The sequence below is a fragment of the Caretta caretta genome, chromosome 11 (assembly GCF_965140235.1).
Source record: "Caretta caretta isolate rCarCar2 chromosome 11, rCarCar1.hap1, whole genome shotgun sequence".
NCBI lineage: Eukaryota > Metazoa > Chordata > Testudines > Cheloniidae > Caretta > Caretta caretta.
In genome coordinates, this window is record NC_134216.1 from 12,537,857 (window position 1) to 12,564,977 (window position 27,121).

The 27,121-nt window shown below is 42.3% G+C and overlaps 1 protein-coding gene across 10 annotated transcripts in view; it reads left to right on the plus strand.

The window, feature by feature from the left end:
• KALRN (kalirin RhoGEF kinase) overlaps positions 1-27,121 on the plus strand; it is a 779,108-nt gene that overhangs the window by 703,185 nt on the left and 48,802 nt on the right. For 6 of the 10 annotated variants that reach the window (XM_048869043.2, XM_048869046.2, XM_048869044.2 and 3 more), the window contains 11 exons: positions 2,300-2,366; positions 3,632-3,735; positions 10,876-10,945; positions 13,030-13,116; positions 14,022-14,114; positions 15,735-15,785; positions 16,177-16,254; positions 17,062-17,247; positions 19,810-19,981; positions 22,779-23,017; positions 23,941-24,188. In XM_048869043.2, coding sequence (XP_048725000.2) covers positions 2,300-2,366; positions 3,632-3,735; positions 10,876-10,945; positions 13,030-13,116; positions 14,022-14,114; positions 15,735-15,785; positions 16,177-16,254; positions 17,062-17,247; positions 19,810-19,981; positions 22,779-23,017; positions 23,941-24,188 — 1,395 coding nt within the window. Of the gene's footprint in view, positions 1-2,299; positions 2,367-3,631; positions 3,736-10,875; positions 10,946-13,029; positions 13,117-14,021; positions 14,115-15,734; positions 15,786-16,176; positions 16,255-17,061; positions 17,248-19,809; positions 19,982-22,778; positions 23,018-23,940; positions 25,029-27,121 lie in introns of those variants that run through there. The other 4 variants (XM_048869050.2, XM_075117744.1, XM_048869051.2 and 1 more) reach the window with 1 other exon arrangement.

Genomic DNA, 27,121 nt, shown 5'->3' on the forward strand with positions numbered 1-27,121 from the left:
AAGCTTTGGTTCTTTTTGCATCAGGAAAGGTGTTCCTCTCATTGCCACTGACTGACTTGGCTCCCAGATTTGGCTGCTTATCCCCTCAGCAGGAGATTATGCCCGAATCGCAGGAGATTCCCTCGAACAATGTTTTCAAGGCCCTTTTCCAAATGTGGGTGTTCCAACAGTCCTCTTGTTCGCAATAAAGGACAACTAGAAATGGTGTCAATTTTGTTCTCAAGTGGATCTCCATTCAATCTCCCTATTCAGTACCTTTCTTCTTAGATAGGGGACTGGATTTCATGTATGCATTCCTCCCCATCCTACTCCTCCCCCAGAATATACTCAAATAGAAAAAGGGTCATGACCAACCTGGCATGATAGGAATCATCTTGGCAACACTGTGCTAGTTCTCTAATCTTCACAGCCTCTCAACTCTGCCCCTATTCAGGGATCTGCCATCCCAGCAACATAGACAGATTTTGCACCCAGATCCCAGCAAACTGCACTTAACAACATGGATGTTAGGTTTTTTTTTTTTTTTCTGCTTGACCTAATCACTTAAGTGGCAGTTCAAGAAATATTGCTTAATAGGAAACAATCCACTAGACCCACCAATGTGGCGAAATGGAAGCATTTTTTCTGTATAGTCTAATCTCCATGGAATACAACCACAGAGGCTAAGATTCAGGACATTGTAGAGTACCTGTTGCACCTTAAATCCTCAGGTCTTACGCTAAGCAACCTGAGGTTTCACTTAGCAGTGATATCAGCTATCCATCCCCCTAGCCAGGTGACATCTCCTCCTCTCCAACTTTGGCTCTCAGCCCCATGATTTCTAGATTTTTTTTTTTAAGGGGTTGTTTGGCTTTCCTCCTGTTAAAGATACAGTACCTCTTTGGGACCTCCAACATTGTGTTGGCTGTTTTGATGTGTTCTCCATTTGAGCTTTGGCAACCTGTTCTAGTCCCCATCTGTCAGACATCCTTCCCAATGGCTATTATATTGCCCAGAAGAGTGGCAGGGCCTCCTTATGTGCTGCTTCTCTGCGCCCTCCCCACCCCCGCCCCCCCAGGATAAAGTAGCTTTGAGGCCACATCCAAAACATTTTATATGTAGTATTGACATTTCATTTAAACAAGACAATATACTTCCCAATTTTTTTTCTGAAGCGGCATTCAATGAATGTCTGCATACTCTAGATGTAAGGTTTCAGAGTAACAGCCGTGTTAGTCTGTATTCGCAAAAAGAAAAGGAGTACTAGTGGCACCTTAGAGACTAACCAATTTATTTGAGCATGAGCTTTCGTGAGCTACAGCTCACTTCATCCGATGAAGTGAGCTGTAGCTCACAAAAGCTCATGCTCAAATAAATTGGTTAGTCTCTAAGGTGCCACAAGTCCTCCTTTTCTAGATGTAAGGTGAATATTGGTGTTCTATCTAGACGGGACCAAACACTTCAAGCTATTGCCTTGTCCTTTTCATTTCTTATGCTGACAGGATGAGAGGTCAAGCTGTTACAGTGCATGTAATCTCCAGGTGGATTACTACTTCCTATATTGTGACTGTCGGCCCACTCTACAGAGCTCAAGCTACTTCAGCGACTTTTCTAAAGGATGTCCCTATGCTGGACATTTGTAGGACTGCTGCATGGTCCTTTGTGCACACCTTCACTCAGTCAGTATTATGTAGTTACAACTGCTTCAGGATCGGTGCTAACTTGAGGAAAGCTATATTGGTTTCTCTATCTAAATAGACTCAGAGCCCCCTCCTGTGGGTACTGTTTTAGATACCTACGTAGAATACATGTGTGCAACCTCTTCTTGAACAACAGTTTAGAATTAATAACTGCTTTTGTTTGGTGTTTTTGTGTTTTGTTTTGTTTTTGTTCTGTATAATCAGACCAACTGACTGTCTCTACCCAAGGATTAAAAAAAAAACCCTGGTGAGAAGGATTTCCACTACCTGTGGAACAGATGAAGAATGTTCTGAACTGACATGGTTAAGTTTTCATCAGACAGTAGCTATTGAGCCATGAAGTCATAGGTGCTGGAACTAGTAGTGCTGGGGGTATAGCAGCACCCCTTGGTTTAAAGTAGTTTCCATTATGTACAGGTTTACAGTTTGGTTCAATGGCTTTCAGCACCCCCGCTATAAAAATTGTTTTAGAACCTATGCATGAAACTGAGTTGAGGGAGAACTAGGTCATGTGAACTGGAATAAGGATGTAGTCTTTGGTTAGAAACTGTGTGTGGGAGAGAGAGAGATGGAGAGGTAGTAACTTGTATTGAGAAATGATGCAGCTGTTTTTTATCTAGGTTTGTCTTAAATGAGCTGGTGCAGACTGAGAAAGACTACGTCAAAGACTTGGGAATCGTGGTAGAGGTGAGTTTAAAAAGTCAATTTAATACCTTTAAACTCTGGTTGTAATTGCTCAGATCAGCAAAAGGATGTCTTCCTAACTGGATACTGTGCTAAAAAGTGCCTAAAGTAAATGTTTCTAAATACTAAATTTAAAACCTACAATGAAGTGTGCAAAGGCTTATCTTGGCTGACTTGTTTCTCTTGGGTTGTGATACATGAGATCCTTTCAGCTGTAGTATAGTCTTCCAGGTGATGAAGAATAGATTTTTCTTCTTGCACTTCTTGTATTCTCCTGTTGCTATTAGACAGAGATCCTACCTGAAACTGGAACTGATTAATAATGGCACTCTCTTTATTTAGAGAAGGGCCCAAACCAAAGTTCCAAATTTGAACACCTCTAAAAATTGGTATCTTGATCCAAACTTCATCTCAGGCCCATATGTAGCAGCTGAGTTATTTGTTTGTAACACTCTTTGGGATGAAAGGAACTATATCAGTTTCAAAAGTGTCCATTAATTTTGGATGCTTCAATTTTTGAGTGCCCCATTGATACATAGAGGTTTTCAGCACATACAACACCAGTTGCTCCAAGGTGAGGACCAAAAAACAAAGGCACTGAAAACTTGTGACCTCTAGGAAAATCTTTTGCTTTTTGCAAACTTATTAGCTCAGTGAGTGCTGCCAACCAATTTAGTGGTGGCTTTCAAAGGCTTCCAAGCTTTTAGAACTCATGTGTTCTCCTACTCAGATAATGAAGTGTGAGGTAAATGTAAACCGACATTTGTAATGCTACAAAGACTCAAATAGGATTTCTCATGCCTTCTGAGCATTCCATTTCTGACTCTCCCTAAATTTACTACATGATTTTGTGCACCCAAGAAGTACTTTTTTTTTCTTTTCTTTTTTTTTGATAAATGAATCTTATCTGTGCCGAGTTTGGCTTCTTGCACTTATCAGGGAATCCAAGAATTTTGGACAAACCACTTATGTAACTTTTAATTGTACTTGTCCCTTTAGTGACATTACAATAGATTTGTACAACCTTTATGAGAAATTACAGAATAAATCCCTTTATAGCTTTTTCTTTTACGGCAAGTGTGTAATTTTAAAATATAAGATGGGTGTCTGGTTTTAAACTGCATAACATGTGTTTTAAGTACCTGGTTTTCTTCTAAAGAAAGAGATTCTACCAGTTATGGCATGTAACTTGTGCTTGTCCTGAAAAATGAAATTATTATTATTATTCAGCTGGGCCATTAGTTAATCACTGATCTTTCATACTACAGGGCTTCATGAAGAGAATAGAAGAAAAAGGGGTTACTGAAGATATGAAAGGGAAAGACAAGATTGTATTTGGCAATATCCACCAGATTTATGACTGGCACAAGGAGTAAGTTGGATTTTTAGATATCTTTGACAACTGTACTTCTCCAAAGGGGAGAGAATTGGAAATCAGGGTGCCTGGGTTCTATACCTGTCTCTACTACCAAATTTACTTTGAATGGACTTTGTGCAAGTCATTGAGGCCCAAACTTGCAAGCTTTGGGTCCCAAATAAAAATGGTATGATTTTCAGAGGTGCTGCGAAGTACCCTCCACTCCCCTGGACTTCAGCGGGTACTAGCACTTCAGAAAACAATGGCAGCTTTTTATTTAGGTTGTAAAATGTGGTTTTAATCCTGATGCTGGAGGTTCCTGATGTTGACACTGTGGTGTCATTGGATGGTAGGCGTATAAAATAAAAATGGGCTCAAGGTAACTTTCACTCAAAGAATCTGACTGGGCTTAATTTAAGAATGTTTGATACTGGGACTTGTGGATGCTCAATACCTCCAAAAATCAGCCCATGCAATGTGTCCCACTAAAACAAGATTCAGACTGGAATTCAGAAACAGGCTAACCTGGATATGGATGTGGAAGGAATGGTGCACGTATGTGAAAAGAGAAAACAGTACATGGAAAAGCTGCATCAGTCCATGTTTCCTAATCTGATGTAGGAGTTGGGTCAAACACAAGAAAGCTTTGGAATTCCTCAGGGTGGGGATGTGTTGTTGGACACTAGCTCCCAGAAATCTGCCCAAGATAAATGCTTATTTCAAGTCCCAGAAGTAGGTTATTTACAATGTAACACTGTGAGCAGCATCTTGCTTTTAACCTTGAGCAGCAACTATTGCTGCTTTTTAACCATACGAGAACAATAGTCCCATTGACTCTGAAGTGCATTTCAACTCTGGCATTCATAAACATTCAGCAGCTACAGCTCACTGCTGCAGAGCTTGCCTTAACTGAATTGAGTTTCAACAAATTCTTTTTTTTTTTTAAATTAAATGTTGCAAGGTGCCTGATTAGAGGAATAAATGTCTGAATTCAATAGTCAAGTGTTACCCAGACTTTCTAAATAAGGTCAGATTTCCTCTAGATCTTCTGTATTGAAAATCCCATATTGACGCAAATGGACTTAGAGTTAATGCTATCTTGTGCCAGCCTCACAGGGCAGGGATATGCACTTCAAAAATTCCATTACAATAAGAAATCAATAGAACTGTAGATAAACTAGAAATCATTAACAGAAATCTCTCTCCATCTTTTAACACAGGGTTGGGCAAACTATGGCCCGTAGGCCAGATCCGGCCCGTCAGGGCTTTCAGTCTGGCCCATGGGATTGCCAGCCCCATGATGCAGCGTGGCTAAAGCAGGCTCCCTGGTCCCATGCCGCTCCTGGAAGTGGCTGGCACCATGTCCCTGCGGCCGCTGGAGAAGGGGGGCAGAGAGCTTCATGCTCTGCCCTCGCCTGCAGGCACCGCCCCCCGCAACTCCCATTGGCCAGGAACAGGGAACCGCGGACAATGGCAGCTTCAGGGTCATCCTTCAGGATAGGTTGTAGATCCTTAATAATGCGTTGGAGGGGTTTTAGTTGGGGGCTGAAGGTGACAGCTAGTAGCGTTCTGTTGTTTTCTTTGTTAGGCCTGTCCTGTAGTAAGTGACTTACCAGCAGGAGAGTGGGTCTGTGGGGGGGAACCTGGATTTGTGCTGGAAATGGCCCAACTTGATTATCATACACATTGTAAGGAGAGTGATCACTTTAGATAAGCTATTACCAGCAGGAGAGTGGGGTGGGGGGAGAGAAAACCTTTTGTAGTGGTAAACACCCATTTTTTCATGCTTTGTGTGTATAAAAAGATCTTCTATACTTTCCACAGTATGCATCCGATGAAGTGAGCTGTAGCTCACGAAAGCTTATGCTCAAATAAATTGGTTAGTCTAGTCTCTAAGGTGCCACAAGTACTCCTTTTCTTTTTGCGAATACAGACTAACACGGCTGTTACTCTGAAACTTAGACACCGATAACTTTTGACCAGCTCTAGTTAGTTTGTAGTCAAAATGTTTAGTGACTAAACATAGCCTTAGACAAAAAATGAAAGATTTTCTACAGAAGTTTTCATTTTGGTCAAAACTCTTCATGGTTTTGTCCAACTGTACCTTTTTTAAATTTCAATTTTCAGTTTTCAGAAGTTGTTTTTGGTAAATGTTTTTTTTTTTTTTTAATGTTGGGGGGTTTAAATAACTCCAAACTTCTGCAGAGTGTCTCTTGGCATTTTTCAACCATCTCTAATGAAAACCACAGAACAGAGTAAAAGTGAACACTTAAAATCCAAGAACTGATTTCCCTGACTTTTTTTTTTCTCTCTCCCCTCCTTCCCCCACCACCCCCAATCCCAACAATGTTTTGATAGGTGTAACATGGACCTAAAGGAAAAAGCCAGGTTTCCCCCTCTCGTTCAGTTGTTGTGGAATTCTCTAGCTGGATTGGATAATTGTGGGTGTAATGGTGCTGGTTCTGGTGGGGTCCAACTGAGCTTGCCAATTCAGGACAGATTGCCTAGAGCAGGGCAGTTACAGCCCTACACTGGAATTCCTTTACTATTAAGGCAAACCAAACCAGCCAAATGGAGAGGACTTTGGTTTTACCCCACTGGCTAACTACAAGTCACACAAGCAATTTCCTTAGGGTATGTCTACACTACAAAATTAGGTCGATATTATAGAAGTCCATTTTTAGAAATCGATTTTATACAGTCGATTGCATATGTCCACACTAAGCGCATTAAGTCGTAGTGCATCCTCACTACTGTGGCTAGCATCGACACAGAGCGGTGCATTGTGGGTAGCTATCCCGCAGTCTCCGCCACCCATTGGAATTCTGGGTTAAGCACCCAATGCCTGATGGGGCAAAAACATTGTCGCGGGTGATTTAGGGTACATGTAGTCAGTCACCCCTCCCTCCATGAAAGCAACAGCAGACAATCGTTTTGCGCCTTTTTTCTGCACAGACGCCATACCACGGCAAACGTGCAGCCCGCTCAGCTCAGCTCACGGACACCGCCGCTGTTGTGTCCTGGGTGCTTCTGGCAGCAGACGGTGCAGTAGGACTGCTAACCATAGTCATCCACCGCTTCCGCTGCAACTCTGCTCTGCTGCTATTGTCTCATAGCGAATTTCTCCATGTTGTCTGTCATGGGCTCCCGGGTACGTGTGTTCTTCCTCAGGAAATGTGCGCAGTGCTAATCATCATCCTCCACCGCTTCCGCTGTAACTCCGCTCTCATGAATCCACTTTGCAGGTCCTCTCATCGTTCTCTATAAAGATCTATTCTTGTGGCTTCCGTTGTCAGCCACCACTTCCTCTGCAACTCTGCTCTCCTGCATACAGCATATCACAGCAATCATGGAGCAATCAGATCACCGTGGCAGTTATGAGCATTGTAAACACCTCGCGCATTATCCTGCAGTATGTGGAGAACCAGAACCTGCAAAAGCAGGCGAAGAGTTGACAGCAGCGCAGTGATGAGGACATGGACACAGACTTCTCTCAAAGCCAGGGCCCCGCAATTTGGACATCCTGGTGGCAATGGGGCAGGCTCATTTCATGGAACGCTGATTCTGGGCCTGGGAAACAAGCACAGACTGGTGGGACCACATAGTGTTGCAGGTCTGGGACAATTCCCAGTGGCTGCAAAACTTTCGCATGCGTAAGGGCACTTTCATGGAACTTTGACTTGCTTTTCCCTGCCCTGAAGCGCAAGAATACCAAGATGAGAGCAGCCCTCACAGTTCAGAAGCGAGTGGCAATAGCCCCTGGAAGCTTGCAACACCAAACAGCTACTGGTTAGTCAGGAATCAATTTGGAGTGGGCAAATCTACTGTGGGGGCTGCTATGATCAGGATCCAGTTTGGATTCCCTAACAGTGGTGGGGCAATAGACAGAATGCATATCCCTATCTTGGGACTGGACCACCTTGGCAGCCGGTACATAAACCACAAGGGGGGTACTTTTCAATGGTGTTGCAAGCACTGGTGTATCACAAGGGACGTTTCACTGACATCAACGTGGGATGGCCAAGAAAGGTACATGAGGCTCACGTCTTCAGGAACTCTGGTCTGTTTGAACAGCTGCAGGAAGGGACTTACTTCCCAGAAAATCACCGTTGGGGATGTTGAAATGCCTATAGTTATCCTTGAGGACCCAGCCTACCCCTTAATGCCATGGCTCATGAAGCCATACACAGGCACCCTGGAGAGTCAGGAGCTGTTCAACTATAGGCTGAGCAAGTGCAGAATGGTGGTAGAATGTGCATTTGGATGTTTAAAAGCGCGCTGGCGCAGTTTACTGACTCGGTTAGACCTTCGCAAAACCAATATTCCCATTGTTGCTGCTTGCTGTGTGCTCCACAATATGTGTGAGTAAGGGGGAGACAAGGGGAAGGAATCTCCTTCCTTAGAGGTTTTTAAGGTCAGGCTTGACAAAGCCCTGGCTGGGATGATTTAACTGGGAATTGGTCCTGCTTCGAGCAGGGGGTTGGACTAGATGACCTTCTGGGGTCCCTTCCAACCCTTATATTCTATGATTCTATGATTCTATGATTTATGGCAGGGTGGGAGGTTGCAGCAAATTGCCTGGCCACTGCTTATGCACAGCCAGACACCCATGGTGATTAGAAGAGCACAACAGGGCACGCTACACATCAGAGAAGCTTTGAAAACAAGTTTCTTGACTGGCCAGGCGTTCATTTTCTGCTTTCCTGGACTCTGACATTGTTTGCCTCCATGCATTCTGCTGAGCTCTTTCAGTGCAGGAGTACTGCATGAGCTCAGAACGTTTCATCGCAAGTGCGTGGTTTTTTTTTTTCCGACTTATCTCCTTTGGGACGGAGATGATAGGAGGAGCGTAAAAACATTTGCAGTTGCGGGAGGGGGGAAAAAAGGGAGAGTAGTATTTAAAGACACATTTTAGAGAACAATGGGTAGACTCTTTAACGTTGCATAGCACATGTGCTTTTGGTACAAGGTCGTATTTTGCCTCTTACGTTGGGGGCATGCCAGTTTGGTATGAGAGATCACACATGCAGGGCCCGGCAATATAATTTGGCTTGCAGGCAGCCATGGTAAGCCACAGTCTTTTGGCTTCAACCTTCATAACGCGTGGGAATGGTTTCAAACAGCAGCACCCTCCTTTCCCATACCAAGCACCCATTGGGTTGGCCATTTAAAAGGAGGGGCTGTACTGGCCGCGAATACATCCCAAGTCTTTAAGGCAAATCGATCATTAAACATGCTTGCTTTTAAACCATGTATTATATTTACAAAAGTACACTCACCAGAGGTGCCTTCTCCAGGTTCATGGTCCAGGAGCCTGCCTTGGGAAGGTATTGGCTCCTGGGTGACAAACCGTTCCTGGCTGTCGGGGAGAATGGTTTCTTCTCTTGCCTGCTGTGCGCTATCCTCCCTCTTTCTTGGCCCCCCAAATCCTCATGCCTGTTGCATGAGACTCCCCCTTGCAGGTGTCCACGGACCTAGTAGTAGCCCACCTAGTAGTAGCCTAGTAGTAGCCCACCCCCCAGAATTGCATGCAGCTAATCATAGAAGCGGCATGTCTGGGGCTCTGACCCAGAGCGGCCGTTTGCCTCTTTGATTTGTTGGTAGGGTTGCCTGAGCTCCTTAATTTTCATGCGGCATTGCTGCAGGTCCCTGTTGTAGCCTCTGTCCATCATGCCCTTGGAGATTTTTGCAAATATTTTGGCATTTCGTCTCTTGGAACAGAGTTCTGATAGCACGGATTCATCTCCCCATACAGAGATCAGATCAGTATCTCCCGTTCGGTCCATGCTGGAGCTCTTTGCAGTTCTGGGACTGCATAGTCACCTGTGTTGATGAGCTCGCCATGCTGGCCAAACAGGAAATGAAATTCAAAAGTTCCCAGGGCTTTTCCTGTGTACCTGGCTAGTGCATCTGAGTTGAAAGTACTGTTCAGAGCGGTCACAATGGAGCACTCTGGGATAGCTCCTGGAGGCCACTGCCATCGAATTTCATCCACACTACCCCAATTCGACCCGGCAATGTCGATTTCAGTGCTAATCCCCTTGTCGGGGGAAGAGTACAAAAATCTATTCTAAGAGCCCTTTAAGTCAACAAAAATGGCTTCATCATGTGGACGGGTGCAGGGTTAAATCGATCCAATGCTGCTAAATTCGACCTAAACTTGTAGTGTAGACCAGGGCCTAAACACTCCAGTTTCCCAGCATTGCCCCCAGGGCCACTCGTTATAGGGATGAATGATTATGAAAACCAATACCCATGTAAAAGAAAAAAGGTTCTCCTGATCCCAAAGGACCAAGCCCCAGACCCAGGTCAAGATACAAGTTAGATCTTACCCACAAATCATGCTGTTGCCAATCCTTTAGAATCTAAAATCTTAAGGTTTATTCATAAAAAGAAAAAGATATAGATGAGAGCTAGAATTGGTTAAACAGAATCAATTACATACAGTAATGGCAAAGTTCTTGGTTCAGGCTTGTAGCAGTGATGGAATAAGCTGCAGGTTCAAATCAAGTCTCTGGAGTACATCCACAGTCTGGGATGGGTCAGAGCTTCAGTTTGTAGCAAAAACCCTCCAGAGGTATGAAGGATTGAAGACAAGATGTAGATGAGGCAGCTGCCTTTTATAGTCTCTTCCAGATGTAAGAACACCTCTTTGTTCTTACTCTGGAAAACTACAGCAAAATGGAGTTTGCCATCACATAGGCAGGTCACATGACTATGTGTGACTCAATTGTTTATGGGTGGCAGCCATTGCTCACATGCTACCTTGAAAGTTCCCAGGAAGACTTCTTATGTGGATTGGAGTCTTCCAAGATCCATTGTCAGTTAAGTGTTTCTTGATTGAGCATTTAATTTGCATATTCCTTTCTCAAGAAGCTGACCAAATGCTTTACTAAGGCTACTTTAGGATCAAAACATATTGATATATTCATAACTTTTACTACAAAAACAATACAGATAGCATAATCATACCCAGCAAATCATAACCTTCCTATAGACATCTTACACAACATCCTTTGTACAAAATTTGCTGCAAATATATAACAGTCATCTATAGTTACAGATTATGTCAATACCGTCAGGGGTGGGGGGGAGGTGTGGTGGGGGTAGAAAGGGGAAACTATTCTGGATTGCTGATCTTCTTTTTACTTTCAGTTTTTTCCTGGCTGAACTGGAAAAATGTCTCCAGGAACATGAGCGTTTAGCACAGCTTTTTATCAAACACGTGAGTGTTTCTATGTTCTCGGAAAAAGTCTCTTCCTTCTAAATTCAGTTTGACCATGTTGAATTGCTATGCTCATGTATTAACACTTTCAATCCAGATATAAAATAAGGCTTACACTTTTGATTCCTCAGCTACTGAATGGCTGGGTTTCCCTAAATCATAAAAACCAGAGGCCACCCTTCTCCTCCCCCCCCCCCCCCCATTTGCTACTTGGATTGACGGGACTGAGCATGTATATAGCTCAGATACTCTGCTTACTTTCTCCAGACTTGAGGGAAGAGCTCTGTGAAGCTTGTCCCTTACGCCATCAGAAGCTGGTCCAATAAAAGATATGCATCACCTTCCTTGTATCTCGTGTTCTGGGACCAACAAGCTGAACATGTACATGTGAAATTAAAATTTGAAAGCCATTTACTTATTTCCTGGCTAGGAGTCTTTAGCTTTTTAAAAGCACAAAATGGGAGGCACTAAAACTTGAGTACATCTTGATGTACTCGTTTATTTATTTATTTATTTATTGGCTGAAGTGCAGAGAGCAAAACCACATTTTTCCAGGAATATTTCTCATTTGGTTATCAACATTGTATTTTTTCTGCTAGGAATACTTTGTATTGTGCAAGACTGAAATAACCTTAGCACATGGCATGCTGTGTACTCTGAAGATCATGTGTTTAAGAATAGTTTTTATCATTAAATTTACAATTTATCATTGGTTGCCATAATGTTTAAAACAGGGGTGGGCAAACTTTTTGGCCTGAGGGCCACATCTAGGAATAGAAATTGTATAGTGGTCCATGAATGCTCACAAAATTGGAGTTGGGGTGGGGGCTCTGGGGTGGGGCCAGAAATGACTAGTTCAGGATGTGGGATGGAGCTTCAGGGTGGGGCACAGGGGGTGGGGGAGGGCTCCAGATGGGGGTGTGGGCTCTGGGGTGTGGGTGTGGAGTTTGGGGTGTAGAAAAGTGCTCTGGGCTGGGACCGAGGGGTTTGGAGGGTGGGAGGGGGATCAGGGCTGGGGCAGGGGGTTGGGGTGTGGGAAGGGGTGCAGGCTCCAGCTGGGGGTCAGGTCTGGGGTGGGGCTGCGGATGAGGGGTCCGGGGTGCAGGAGAGTGCTCCAGGCTTGGACTGAGGCGTTCGGAGGGCAGGAGAGGGATCAGATCTGGGGCAGGGAATTAGGGCACGGGGAGAGGCTCAGGTGTAGGCTCCAGGCGGCGCTTGCCTCAAGCGGCTCACAGAAGCAGCAGCATGTCCCTTTTCTGGCTCCTATGTGGAGGTGCGGCCAGGTGGTGCTGCATGCTGCCCTGTCCGCAGGTGCTGCCCTGTCCGCAGGTACTGCCCCCGCAGCTCCCACTGGCTGCGGTTCCCAGCCAATGGGAGCTAGGGGGTGGCGTTTGGGGCGGGGACGGTGTGCAGAGCAGAGCCCCCTGGCTGCCTGTACACGTAGGAGCCAGAGGGGGGCCATGCCACTGCTTCCAGGAGCTGCATGGAGCAGCCCCCTAACCTGCTCCCTGACTGGAGCACCAGAGCGGGGCAAGCACCAGACCCCGTGCCCTAGTGGGAGCTTGAGGGCTGGATTAAAACAGCTGGCAGGCCGTAGTTTGCCCACCCCGGCTTAAAAAATAAAAGTACATGTTGTTTTTAACTTATTTTAAAAGTAACTGAACACCAAGAAGTAAAAACACTGGACCATACCCTTGGCTAGCATAAATCTTATGTGGAGCTATGTTGAATTACATGCAGTGAGGATCTGGCCCCTTGTTTAAAGCCTCCATCTGTCAAACATAGGTGCACTTGACTCGCACCGTTGAACTCAATGGGGCCACTTGCCAAAGTAAAGCTACTCAAGTGCCTGAGTGTTTAGAGGATCAGGGCTGCATTGTGCAAATATCCTATATTGCCTTGATTGTTTTTCATCAAGGAGTGACTCATGGTCAGCTAGAACAGACCTGATTCCATTACATGATTTCGTTGTAAATGAGCATGATCAAGCAGAGCAATTTTAGCATCTTTCTGCCACTCCAATCATTTAATAAAAATATAGTAGTGAATTTCTTACTAGGTTCCTGTGCATCTTGCCTTCACAGGAGAGGAGATTACACATGTATGTGGTGTATTGTCAAAACAAACCACGATCAGAATACGTAGTAGCTGAATATGATGCATACTTTGAGGTAAGGTTGGCCACATTCACTGTATACTATTGCTACCTAAATCTGTCATGTGAGGTTAAAGGCAAATTACTCAAAAACCTATGGGTTTTGGCTCTGTTTCGCTAAGGTAAAGGATTTTGTGATACAGTTTATTCTTGTATACAAGTATATTCTGTTTACAGTATCTTTCAAGCAATTTCTTGTATATTTATCTCAAATTCCCATTCTTCTATTACTTTCCAGTTAATGACGAGGCTATTGCGTTCCCAAAGTGCAATTCGTTTTCTTCTCACTCTTAGTCTGAAATGGCTTTTGCCACCTGTGATCTTTGCAGAGAATAGTCAGGAGTTTGCGTGGGGTATATTTTGTTTGAATAATTGGCTGACTACTGTTGTGGTGTTTAGGGGTTTGTTGTTCTGCTGGATGATTTACAGTTAATCTCCCTTCCCCTCCCCCCCCCCCCCCCAAGACTTTTTGTGTTCACTCCAGGAAGTCTTTGGGGCTATCCACACTTTATAATGCAAAAAGGAATGGTGCTTCATTTCATTAAAGGGTATGTCACTGCAACCTTTCATGCTCTTCAGGATTTCTTCATGGCCATTACCCGACTATAATGGGAAGAGCAGTCTCCAGATCTTCAATTCCTACTCTACCAGCTCAAACTGAAAATGAATCCCAAGTATTTAAATTAGCTTCCAAGTATTTTGCCCAGTACATGCCAAAAAGGGACACTTACAGATTTTTGAAATCCTTTGGTTTTCTAAAATGTCCTCTTGCTCTGGCAGAAAATTATTCTTAATCTTCTTTTTATTTTGAGTGTGTCAATTACCGTGTCCTGTTTCCTGTCTTTGCTAATAGAATAGCTATAAATGTCTTCATGTGGTTTGTTGTTTCTTAATATTGTTATAATTAATATTCCTTTTTAGGAGGTACAACAAGAAATAAACCAACGGTTAAGCCTAAGTGACTTTTTAATCAAACCGATTCAAAGAATAACCAAGTACCAGCTTCTACTCAAGGTGAGTGTAAAGATGCAATTCAGGTTAAACAATGGATAGTTTTAATCTTGCATTAGACTCGAATCAGTCTGAATTTCATTGTAACTTATTAGGTTTGTCTCTTTAAAATTTGACTTTAAAATTATCTTATGGGTATGTTGTAATTAACCATCTCTTTAACTCAAGTGAAAAGTTCTTGAAGTTAAAAGTTCTGCGTTAGCCCCTACAATATTTGTTTGTCTGCAGACAGACATTCAGCTAGCAGAGGGGCCCCAGTTAGGACATCTCTGAGAACAGAGCTTGGTAGCTGATGATGGCTAATGTCTTCTGTATGTCAGTCTTCGTTTTTTGAGACGCTTCAGTTGCTTTACCCAGTCTTGCTAGAATAATTAAAGGTTTAGGGATGTTCTACATGAGTTGCATTGAAATTAGCTGATCAATGCTTTTGAGGTTTCTCATTTAAAAAAAAAAAAAAGTCTTCATTGAAAATGAGATGTTTTTTTTTTTTTAAATCAAATCTCATTTTGATGAATTTTGTTGGGGGGTGGGGGGGAATGAACAACTTGATGGGAACCTAACTTTAAATTTTTCATTTCATAATTGTGGGGAAAATGCCCATTGCTAACTTTTTTCCACCCCTAGAAAATAAAACTAGCAAAAGGTAGAAAACAGTCACTGGAGAAAATAGCTAATTTCCCCCTTACATATACACTTCCTTAATGTTTCAAATTTTCCTATGGGGTGTAAGTTATTTTCTGATAAGAAAATTTCAAATGAGGATTTTTCCTATGGAAATGCCCACCATAAACATTCCTGTTTTCTGGCCAGCTCTAAGTGGAATAAACCAATCTAGAAATATCACCAGCACAGACTGGCACTGAATGAAGGCAAATGCTTTTAACAGATGTGACTGAGCTTCTGTACGTTGATATCCCATGCCCCAGGATGAGAAACGGATAGATCCAAATTTTTGTCTAATTTATGAGTCCGACTTGGACACATGACATGATTTTTCAAGGATTCTGAGCCCCCACGGCTCTTATTGACTTCTTCCACAACTCTTGCTGCTCATCATCTCTTAAAATCTAACCTGGGGTGTCTAATTTTAGTTGCCCAACTTGAATCACTTCTGAAATTTGGCCCATAATCTATAAAGGTACTGGTGGTTTTTTTAGTTTTTGTTTAAGCTACTTAGCATATGAAACTGACTGCCATCAGCCTACTCTTTGGTAACTGTATTAGTTGCAAAAAAGTAATTGCATTTGTCTATAAGATTTAAAAAGGGGAAAAAAGGGTATCTTCAAATGTGTGGTCTTGTGGCTTAAAAGAGGGGACTGAGTCAGCATTCCCAAACTCTAATTTTAGTTCTGTTCTGTTCTGTCCTGCTTTGTGAATTTCAGCAAGTCATTCAACCTTTTGTGCTTTTTAATAAAATGGGTAGCATATTTTCCCTACCTCACAAGCATGTTTTGAAAACTAATTCATGTATATTAAGTTTCTCAGAGTTGCAAAGTGTTGTCTAATTACATCTTTCATTTTCTGTGGAGTTCCATCCTGCTGCTTGCTGGTGGATTTCTTTTTAAACTGGATAATGGATATCTTTCCTAAAACATCTTATGAGAACGGTTTTGTTTTCTTTAGGACTTCCTGCGATACAGTGAAAAAGCTGGGCTGGAATGTTCGGATATAGAGGTATCCTTTCATATCCTAGACTCTCTTGCTTTATCTGGATATTGCCAAATAATTCAGTGGAATTTTGTAGAGCGAAAGCCAATTGCCAATAGAATATTGGAGATGAGCAAAGGAACGATTACTTATGTTTCATGTTTCATTTAAGTTAAACTAGAAAAGGAAAATAAATTAAGCTACATGTAGTTGGGGCCCATGCCTGCATGCCAGACCTCCCATTGACATTAGTGAAACACTTAGGTCCACCAGAATCATGCCTTTATAACTTCTAAAAACGAGCGTGCCTCATTCATTTATCATTTGATTGCTGGCGCCTGTGTTTTTAATCATTCCTTAAAGAGCGCTCTGCTCTGACTGTCTCATAATTAATTAATATATCATTTTTATTTAACAGAAAGCAGTTGAATTAATGTGCCTTGTACCAAAACGTTGCAATGACATGATGAACCTGGGCCGTCTTCAGGGCTTTGAGGTATGCATCTGTTGTGCTTGCTTAAAGAGCAGTGCTCAAGGGACTATGAGGGGCTATTGTCTTTTTCAGTAATTATCTCCAAAGATTGTCCTTCAGCCTCTTTAGCCAGTATTCTGCTCTGCTCTCTTAACTGTGAGCTACATTCCTGAGCTTCAGGGGGAGGGGTGGGATGAATGTACACCTGTAGTTCTAAAAATGGAACAATCCTATACAGGCATCAAAATCTGAGGCCTGTTACTGCTTCTCAAAGCTTGAATTGCAGATTTATTTTCTCTGCCAGAACAAGTGGTCTCCCATCCAGACTCCTCTGCTGCTTAGCATGATAACCCAAATCCTTGAGTGAGGTAGCTCAACATGAGGGTATGAGCACCAGTACAGCTTCAGAGGGGGCTCTTGAATGATGTACCACGTTGACCGATTCAACGCAGGAATTGGCTAATCCTGGTAAAATGCCTAATCTCAAAAATTAGGTTTAGCGTGTCTTAAATAGTAGCTCAAATTTATAATGGGAATATAGTTGGAAACAGGTATAAAAACATTCCATTGGAGACATGGCATTTTCTGTCTTGGAAACGCAGTTGGTGGCCATGAGAATCAAGAACAGCTGTGTTAGCAGTCTGAGCGAACTCCTGTCAAGGAAGGCAAAGACTTCTTTGGTGTCAGGTCCAGAGGAATTCTGCCTTTCTGAAAATTCAGTGCTCCTTGGAAACCCCAGAATATGTGAACATTAGCAGATCAGCCCTTGGGCTCTGTGATTTTGTTCTTACCCATGTGTGTGTTTATGTTGGCAACTTCTCTATTTCTCAGGGCAAACTGACTGCTCAAGGAAAGCTGCTGCAGCAGGATACATTCTATGTAACTGAGCAGGATTCTGGAGGGCTGTCTCGGCCAAAGGAGCGCAGGGTCTTCCTATTTGAGCAAATAGTCATCTTTAGTGAACTTCTTAGGAAAGGTTCTTTAACACCAGGCTACATGTTTAAGAGAAGCATAAAGGTAAGAAATGAGAGTCCTATTTGATGAGAGTTTGCTACTTAACTGTGACTTTTCTTTGCTCTGGACTGACTTTTAGGCATACCAGTCTTCAAGTGCCAGATGTAGACCTTGGTCTGCAGAGCGTTCCCATTAATTTTCAGTAATATGGACCAAGGAGAGTATAGGGACAACAATTGTAAATCTGCCCCTGCACAGTTCAGAACTGCCCTTTGCTGCATATCTTGTAAAGTCAGCTACTGAACAGTTAACATCTGTTGCCTGGAGCTCCGCATGAATAAGAGTTGGGTCTACTGAAGAACTAATGGTAGCAGGAGAATGGGCTTGCTAATTTTATCTTAACTAGGAGTGGAGGAGGGGAAACTGAACCAAAATGATTTTGGACCCCAACTCAGAACTTAAGCACATGCCTAACCCTAATAGGGATGCTTTCCTGAATCGGGAGGCCTTAATCGTCAATCTTTGCTATTACTTTATTGGCCTACTTAGTGTTGCAAGAGAGACTATTCCAGGTGGAAATAGTCGTAAGAACACAAAACCCAAAAACATTAAACTATAAATCTCAAGTAAAGTTGTTGTAAATCCTGATGTCTTTAAATCCATTTAATTTTAAAATCACTTCCTACCTTCCCCCTTCCATTGGTTGCGGGCAGGGCGAGGTGAGGAGAAAAACATCAAGTGACAAGAATGAGCCCTAATTTTTACTCTAGGGGGGAAAAGTTGACTTCTCCATAGGTGGTGATTCTAGAAAGTGTGAAAATATAGGTTCTCTGCAAAAAGCAATTCTTGCGTTGTATGTTAGATATTTTTTTCTATATATCTACCAATGCCAAAAGAAGCAAATTTGGCCTAGGGCTATCTGATAGCTTCCAGTTAAACTGCACTTCAGGGCATGTCTTTGGTACATTGTTAGCTTGAGCTGTAACACCAGTTTTGCCCCAACCCAACTCCTGTTCACGCACAGGTCTCTAATTTGAGTTAAGTGGCGCTTTAAGCGTCAACTAGCAACCCATCGGGGAGTAAATTGAAGCTTGAGTGCTCTACTCATGCTCAAGTGAGGACGTAGCTGTTTGGTTTTGATTAGATGCTGGTGTGTTCTAACACTCTGCTAATACAATCACTCTGTAGCTTGAGTTGACAGCAATGATTTTGTGGTCTGATCACCACTCTTGTGGATTGGCTGGCAGCTGGCAACACTGCATAGGCTTCTCCTGTCCACATAGGTAATCCACCTCCCCAAGAAGCAGTAGCTGGGTCAACAGAAAGTCTTCCATCGACCAAATGCTGTCTGCACTAGGAATATAAGTGGGCATAGCTTCATTTCTCAGGGGTGTGGATTTTTCAGACCCCTGACATGTAGCTATTCGATGTAAGTTCCCAGTATGGAACAGTCCTCACTTGAGCTAGCTTGAGTTTACTCTGCTCGATCTAGGCTAACTGTTACAGTGAAGACCTGCCCTTCGAATGATGTGGAGCGTGATGTTCTTCTGCTTGCTTTGGTGGTGGTGGTTTTCTTTTAAACTGAGTTAATTTGCAGAATTTCTTCCCCATTCACTTGATAGGCAGTTTTTATGTATTTGGGGAACTGAAAATGAGATGACTTCACTTTGAGCTGGTTCATGCATGTTGTAGGTGGATGCTCAACACCTCACTGATATGCATATTGGAAATACATTAGCTGGATGGTGCACCATCCATCCCCTCTCTACTTAATTTTGTGGGCTGTAGAGTAAAACAGCAGTGTACCTGCTTGCAAGAATGGCTAAAGCTGACAGATCAGAAGTGTGTTTTTCTGATCATTCGTGCATGTTCACATCATGTTTCACAGACACCTGAAATGTTTAACAGGACTAGCGGCATCCTGGATGAAGGACACAATCCTGCAAACAAACTTGCATGCTTATCTTTAGACACATGAGTAGTCACAATAAAGTCAAAGATAGGCACATAAAGTGTTTGCAGGATCATAGCCTAATGGAATCTTTGCACAGCAAGTGACTTAAGTGGTAGAATAATCAGAGGGGAAATACCACTGGATCATCAGTGGAGAATTATTCCTTTTAGTATGTCTTTGTACACAGTCCAATTTTAAGTGTCTAATGATGGAGTTCCCATTACTCCCCTTAGGAGAAACAGTGATGTAAACATTGCTGTCAACTCTTGTATTAGAGGGATGGTAGGGTTTTTGTGGGGCAGGAGTGTTTTAGTTCTTAGGAGGAATTTTTTTTAATGTCACTTTCAGGTTATGCTTATTTTTGACCCATCAACCACGGTCACGTTACCTTTTCAAAGGAAGTTGTAACTCAAGACCATGCAGATGGATGTTGAGAGATCTGGGAGAGCTATTGAGGCATGATACTTAAACCTGAAAAATCTGCCTGTAGGATGCTAGACCTTCATTAGACATTGTCTGGAACTTCAAGCACATTGGCATTTTGTTCTCCTTATAGTAATCCAAATGATAGTTTAAGCTAATTTATGTTCAGGAAATTAGTGAAACCCTTTATCTTTGAATGCTCCTGAGCCTTCTCCAATGTAACCCATGCTTCATTGGGCTTATTGCAGATGAACTATCTAATCATTGAAGAAATAGTGGAGGATGATCCCTGTAAATTTGCTCTTATGAGCCGGGAAACTTCAGAACGAGTCATTTTACAGGCTGCCAATCCTGAAATTCAACAAGCTTGGATACAGGACATCAGTCAGGTTCTGGACACACAAAGAGACTTCCTAAATGGTACGTAGTCTATCTCTGGACAGTGTCTTCTGCATTAATCCGAATCTATGATCTTCAAATGTTGTCTTTGCTGAAAAACACTCATCACCTTCAGGTTCATAAGGAAATATCTCAAGCAGAAAGCTGAATCCAAACTTCCCATCTTTAAGTAGTTGTTGGCACAAGGCCAGGCCGTGTCCCTTTGAGAGTTCATGTAGAGGAATCCTTGATATATTGACCTTCCCTTTTTCTTGCAGAGGAAAGGCTCATGTGCTTGTACAGTCCCACCCTATGCAATGATCTGTCTACCTAATTCAGGGACTGCATTGTGATGGGGAGAATCTAGATGGCCGGTGAGGGGGACGGGTGGGGGAAAGGCATATAATGCCACCATAATCCTCAGACCTTTTAAGTTGTCTAGAAAAGTTTGTACAGCTCCATGCTGTGTTAACTGTTCCATGGAATTCTTGGCTGGCCCAGGAACAACTGTGGCTAGTGGGGTCTGCCTCTGGCAGCGCTTGTGATTTCCTGCTAAAGTGTATGGTTGGTAGTGTGTTAGCCAGGTTCAGAGGCAGGTTTTATCCCAGAGAGCCAAATCCCTCTCCCCAGTAGCATGCTGCTGGGACATATCTGTGGTGAAAGCCTCACAAAACTTCCTTGCTTTTTCAAGGTCATGTCTCCTGATGCCTGTTAACTGCACTCAACATTGTAAATATAGTAGCACTCAGAGGCCATAATCAGAATCCACTCACTCCAGAATGGTAGCCTGGCCTTCAGCTTGCACCCCTGATATGGAGAGACTGTCAGGCTAGAATAGTCTCAACTCAGAGGTGTTTGTAAAAACAGAAATTTGCCCCAGAAATCTGAATGTCTTAAACATTTGATGCTGTGCTTCTGGGAGAGTGCAGAGCATTGCATGTGTCTGACATTTGGGGCGCCTGAAGGGTTTGGTTAGCTGAATTGACTTTTATATGGGTCTGATTGCCCTTTTGCACTGCAGCAGCTCCAAAGGTTGTCATCTCACCATCAGTTCAGTCAAACTAACTAGCTGCAGAAGTGGGCTCTCTCTCAAATGTAAAGTGTGCAGAGGAAAGGAAGATATCTGAGACTTATTTTTTGAATTAAATTATTCCTTTCCTTTCTCCCCTCCTCCCCCCCAAACCCGTTTTTAGTAAAAATGCTGGAGTCTGTGTCTATCCCTTGTGAGGTTTTTCATCTCCTCAGTGTTAGGAGGGATGCTTCTGTTGTGTTTTCTTGATTGGATTAATTTGATCTGTGACACTTTATCCTGCATTTTCCCATTGCTGAATTAGTTTCTCCGCATTCCATTTAGTTTACAGTCTGAATGACCAATGTACAGAGTACTGATTCTCTAGGAATGATCTGTCCAGAGCCATTGAAGCTGCATACACTTAGGAATTTCTAGTCTTCGATCCTGTTGACTCTTCCTCTCTTCCCTCTTCTGAATAATGGCAATAAGTGTAGAAAGATTTATGAGCTCAGTCTGCCCCTAAAACTTTTGTCTGAGGCCAGTTCACAGTGATAGCTGGTGCATAATAATACCAGGTGGGGCTCTAGATACAAGCTGTGTCACAGGGCCTCTTACCATCTCCTGTAGGTTGATCAACTCTTCAAGTGGAAAAGAGGACGTGTGTGTGTGTGTGTTGGGGAGGGGGGAGATGAAGTCAGGAGAAAAAGGGTCCCCTCTTTCCTTCCCCTTAGCCCTTCAGAATGATCAACTAGGATATTTCTCAGTAAAAGAGAGGCTGAGAAAACTGCAGCCTCTTTACATTTCTCTCCAGTTCCACACTTCTCCCCCTCGAAACTACCTCAACCTGCCAGTTCCCCACCTACACCTTCATTTATCATTGACTCCTATTCTCAAATCTGCCAACCCAACCTTTCTCCCCTACTGCCTCAGAAAACCCAATCTTTTCTGCTCCCGCCAGCTCAAATATACACACCTATTTCCTTTCCAATCTCTCCACAGCTAAGCACCTTCTCCTGCTCCCAGACTTACTATTTTGGGTTTGCAAAATCTGACTTAGCTTGTGGGCATGCCCACAAACTTTCTTAACCTCAGCTGGTCATTCATCTCCAGAAGATGCCCTTACTAAGGTTAACATTCTGATGCTATCAACAGCAATTGCCTAGTTGGTAGTTTCCAGGAACTGCCCTGCATCAAGGTAGTTACAGATCATGTACAAATCCTACACCTTGGCAGGAGGGTGAGACTAGATGACCCTTCCAGTCCCTTCTAACTCTGTGGTTCTACACAAAGATGTAACCAGGTCCAGAGTAAACTACATTTGGTGATAATTTCGTAGCCATGGCTTCTTGTCTATATAGGTGGGTTCTGTGAGTAGGAGGTTTTCGGAGTGTAACAGGGGCCAGTAACTCTTAGTGGCCTGGGTGTCAAGTACTTCAATAAATACACACTACATACTTAAGTTTTGTCATTTGTACCTATAAGGGAACTCTGAATCATTCTGATAGATGTGCTGTTTGAAATTAAAATGTGAACTTATTTGTTTCCGTTGAAGGGCTAAGTTTTCAGCATGATGTAGCATTAGACAAGCAACTCCATCATAGCAGTAAGAGGAGTCTCTTGTGTTGAATCATTATATCCTGTACTGCGAGGTGGTCTCAAGATGTCTAAATGTAAATGCTCTTCCAAGTGTGATGCAGTTGACTATCCCTTGGGTTTACTTTGAAAGCAATATCGGTTTAATTGAAATGACATGCAAGTCATGTACTGCACATCCGGCTACGCTGTGTCACAAGCAGCAGTACATCTAATTCTCTTCCTCTTCTGCAGCACTACAGTCGCCCATAGAGTATCAACGCAAAGAAAGTACCTCGGCAGTAATGAGACCACAAGCTAGTAGGGTGTCTCAGCCCAACAGCAGACCCTATTCTTCTGTTCCAGTAGGGTCTGAGAAGCCTTCAAAGGCTACAAGCCGTAACCCATCCATGCCACCCCTGAAGATATCTACCTCTAATGGCAGTGCAGGGTATGAACACCACCAGCCTGGGGACAAATACGAACAAAACAAGGTACTTTCTCTGTTCACCATTTATACTCAAGCCTACCTTTCTTTGTATCATGGAATATCCATGAGATTATGAGCTAATCAGGTCAGTAGAAACCAGCTTGCCAAACTTGTGGCACAGCAGAATAGGTGGTTAAAGATCAAAGATGTGCAGAACTTAAACACTTACAAACAACTGTAAGAAAACTTAAGGCTCATGAAAAGTGTGGCGTTCACAACCCTGGTGACTGAATTTTCATTTACAGCACAGGCAGCTGCCATAAAACCTTCCACCTCAATCTTGGAACAATATGCCTAGCACCCTGACTTGAAGATCAGCTCTGTGCTTGTCCTCTGTGAGGCTGCTAACGAGTGCCAGTTGTGGAGATAGGGTTTCCTCTGTGATGTATACTATTGCAAACAGAGCTGAGTTCATGAACTCCAGTTCCCATAGGCCACCAAATCAGCACTGGTTCAAATGCAGCCTTGACAGGGACTAAAAGCTGTTGTTGCAAGTCAAATTACTGTGTGATGTGTACCTGCCATTGCGAAATGGCTCTTGAGTGTTAATTTCACATTCAGATATCAGCTTTCACTGCTCTTTTCCCCACATCCTGGTATAGAATGGTTTTGCTACAATAAAATGCAAATAAGTCTTTTCTTAGCACTCCTAGAACAAAATTACCATTGAACCAAATGCGAATTATGATAGGAAACAGGACTCCCTCTTTAATTCTGAGGGTATTTGGATTACTAGATAACTTCAAATTCTTAATTATAGATTTTTTTTTTTCTTCTGGTGTAAATTTATAATTATTTAAGGATTTTAAAACACCCTCTTTTCTTCACTAGTCTGAAAACTGTGCCCTGGCTGCTCCTAAAAAAGGTAACTCTTACTTCTTCCCCAGCAACACAACTTTCTAAGAATTTCTATTGTCCCCTTCACAGAGTGACTTGGGAGGGTGCAATGGGACCTCTTCCATGGTGGTAATCAAAGATTACTATGCACTGAAGGAGAATGAGATCTGCGTGAATCAGGGCGAGGTGGTTCAGATCCTTGCCATCAACCAGCAAAACATGTTCCTGGTGTACCAGCCTGCGAACGACCACTCCCCGGCCGCTGAAGGATGGATTCCAGGCAATATCTTGGCTCCCCTCACTAAATCCACTACAGATAATAGCGACGGAAGCATCAAGTAAGTGCCATGTTGGCTTCCCTGGGAGCAGTGTATGGATTTTTGAGGAAAAAACAAAAAAATGGTAGGGAATTCCTGCTGGTTTTTTTTTTTTTCTACAGTGCCATTGGAACAAACTTTGAATGCTCAATCCACAGCATGGGGCATCCATGTTGGATAGTTCGGGTTTTGGTTATTTTTGTTTGATTTTTTTTGTTTATACTTTGTAAAGAGTTTAAAGGCATGTTTTACATTGATCCATTTTACACCGACATGGACCTGATTGGACTGGACTTATATTTATGTTGTATTAAGTTACTAATTATATATATATTGGTTATAACAGCTTCTAGCAAAAAATCAGGCCTTGTGTTGGACTGAGGTCTGCTTCTCAAGGAGGAGAGATTTTGTTGTCTATGGCAATTTCTTTGTACAGCTTGTATCTTTTATTTTGACATTTTTCTGTTCACGGTAACTTTTGTAAAATTTTTGTTGGCAAGACCCCCTTCTAAGTACATTCCTGTATAAAGTATTTTGCACTATTTAAAGAAACCCATATTGATGAAGTCAGGTTGTGCAATATAATGGATAGTCGCAATGTTCATCATTGTACCTGTAATGTAACTAATAATTTTAAATGTACTATTTTAAATATGTAAAATAAATTTTCACCATGAGCATGTTTTAATGAGGTTTAAAAGGACTAGCTTGACCCTTTTGTTTTCTTTTTGTTATAATGTTTTGTTGCTTATTTAACAAATGTGTGGATATTTTTTTCTGATTTTTAGAAATTTGTCAATCTGAAATGACTAAATGCAAGAAAGTGGTTTTTTGGTATTAAATACAGAAGGTACAACCCTGTTTAGTAATACCTGTTTTCTTTTGATATCTAAAATTTATTAGCATGATGGATGCTAAATCTTATCTCACATGAGTGCCTCAAGGTGTAGATTTGAAGTGGGGATGAACGAAGCCTTTAAAAAATATATATATATTCTGCTGAAGTTAGTTGTGTCAGTGGTATTGGGTTTACCTGTATTGTTTTAAAAGATCAATGCTCCTGGTCAAAACATGTCTGAAATGTATACTAAACCTATGGAATTATTTAGCATCTTTCCAATGGCTAGAGACTTGATTGCATTCTTCTCTAGCACTGGTGGAATTGGGTGCTGTTATATTTTGTCAACAGCATTAGATTTTTCCAGTAAGTGATGTCCAATTGAAACTTCCTGTGTGGTCGTACTCTGCAACGATTTCCGCAAAGAGAACGAAACAAAAATTGTTGTCGTGAATGACGCACATGTTGCACTTTTTCCTTTTCCCTTTTTGAGATTTAGATCTCAAATATTCTCTTCATGCTCTGTGAATAAATAGTTGCTTGACTGAACTCTCTAATGGGTGTCCTATAAAACAAAAACAATGGCCAGCTGTGGGTGTCGTCTACTGCTCTATCTATGTTGCTATGTAATATGGTTTAAAAGTGGGGTGAATGACTTAGTCTGTCTGACTAGTCTATCCATAACCCATACTAAAGCAGTTACAGTACAGTGTTCACACCCTACTCTGTTTGATCTTGCTGGTCATAGTTCAGCCAGTTGGAGGTAAGGGGAGAGAAACCCATCAACCCACCACTGACTCCATCCAGATCTTCAAAGAAAGCTTAAACTTGAATTCTGGTGAGAGTTCTGCAGTGTTTGGATAACTCCCCACTGCTTTGCATATCCAATTTGGATCTCGCCTAGAGGTGCCAAAATATCCCAAGCAAGAATATTGTCATCAGATTTCTAGCCAAATTTTATAGATGTGAGCAGTTTATAGAATGCTGCTCCTTTCTGGTGCTCATCTTCACTGGATGTGAATGCCCATAACTAGTTCTCAAAGACACCATGCACGTGACCTTGTTTGTGTTGCTGTAGTGTGGACACTCTCTAAAAGTGGTTGTGGACACAGTTTCAGTTAACATAAACCAGTTTAGTCTTGTGCTGGTGACGCTGTTAGAGGTCTGTAGTTTTAATCTTGACGTGACCTACTGTACTATTCTAATCTGATGCCAAAGCATAATGAACACACGAACACTTAAGAATTGGAATACAGAATGTCTACTGTTTCTGGAGTTTCAGATCCTAACAGGTCATATTTTATTGGCATCACAAGTTATCATTGGATTACATGCAACTTTCTGTATAAAATGTGTCAAGGTACTGTAGATGCGACATGAGCCAAACATTGGCTTCAAACATGCAAATAAATTTGCATGCTTTAAAGGTGGGCAGATGTAGCATAATGCTTCTGACCTGGGTCCCAGCTCATTCCACTGCTATTCTTGAACTTTCTGCTTTAGGTGAATATTAAAAAATAAACACACACCCTGCAAATGGCAAACTTTCTGCTGTGATAGTAAATTAAATCCATATTTTAAACTGTTTTTTTTTTCTTAATTTGATGTCTGGTCTGATCTGATCTGATTTTTCTCTTGTCTCCACAGCATTTTTCTTGTAAAGGGTGCCATGGCATTTTTTCCAAGGATAAGGTCATGGGGACAGTAAATAGGGGTTGGACATGAAAATCACTAATTCCGTATTCTGTTTAGTCAACAAATAAAGATTTGATAATGTCAGACAATTGGATTGACAAAATGCAACCATGTTAAACTAACAGGAAATTCTTGGCCCCAAGAAGTATAGCAAAGCTTGTAGTTCTGGGAAACTACTTCTCTTGGAAATCTAATGACCTAGTTACTACTTGGTAGTTTTTTAGCTTTTCATGTTCTTAGCAACACTGAGGGATCCACCTTGAACTTCTGAACTCTTTGTATTTGCTGTATCAAATCAGTCCATTAAGACCCATTCCCATCACATTTGCATCAGTTTCACTGCTTGAATTGACAAGATTTAAATTGAATGGACACTTTAGCAAGAAACGTTTGGGACAAATGCAAGCACTAAAGTCCCTGA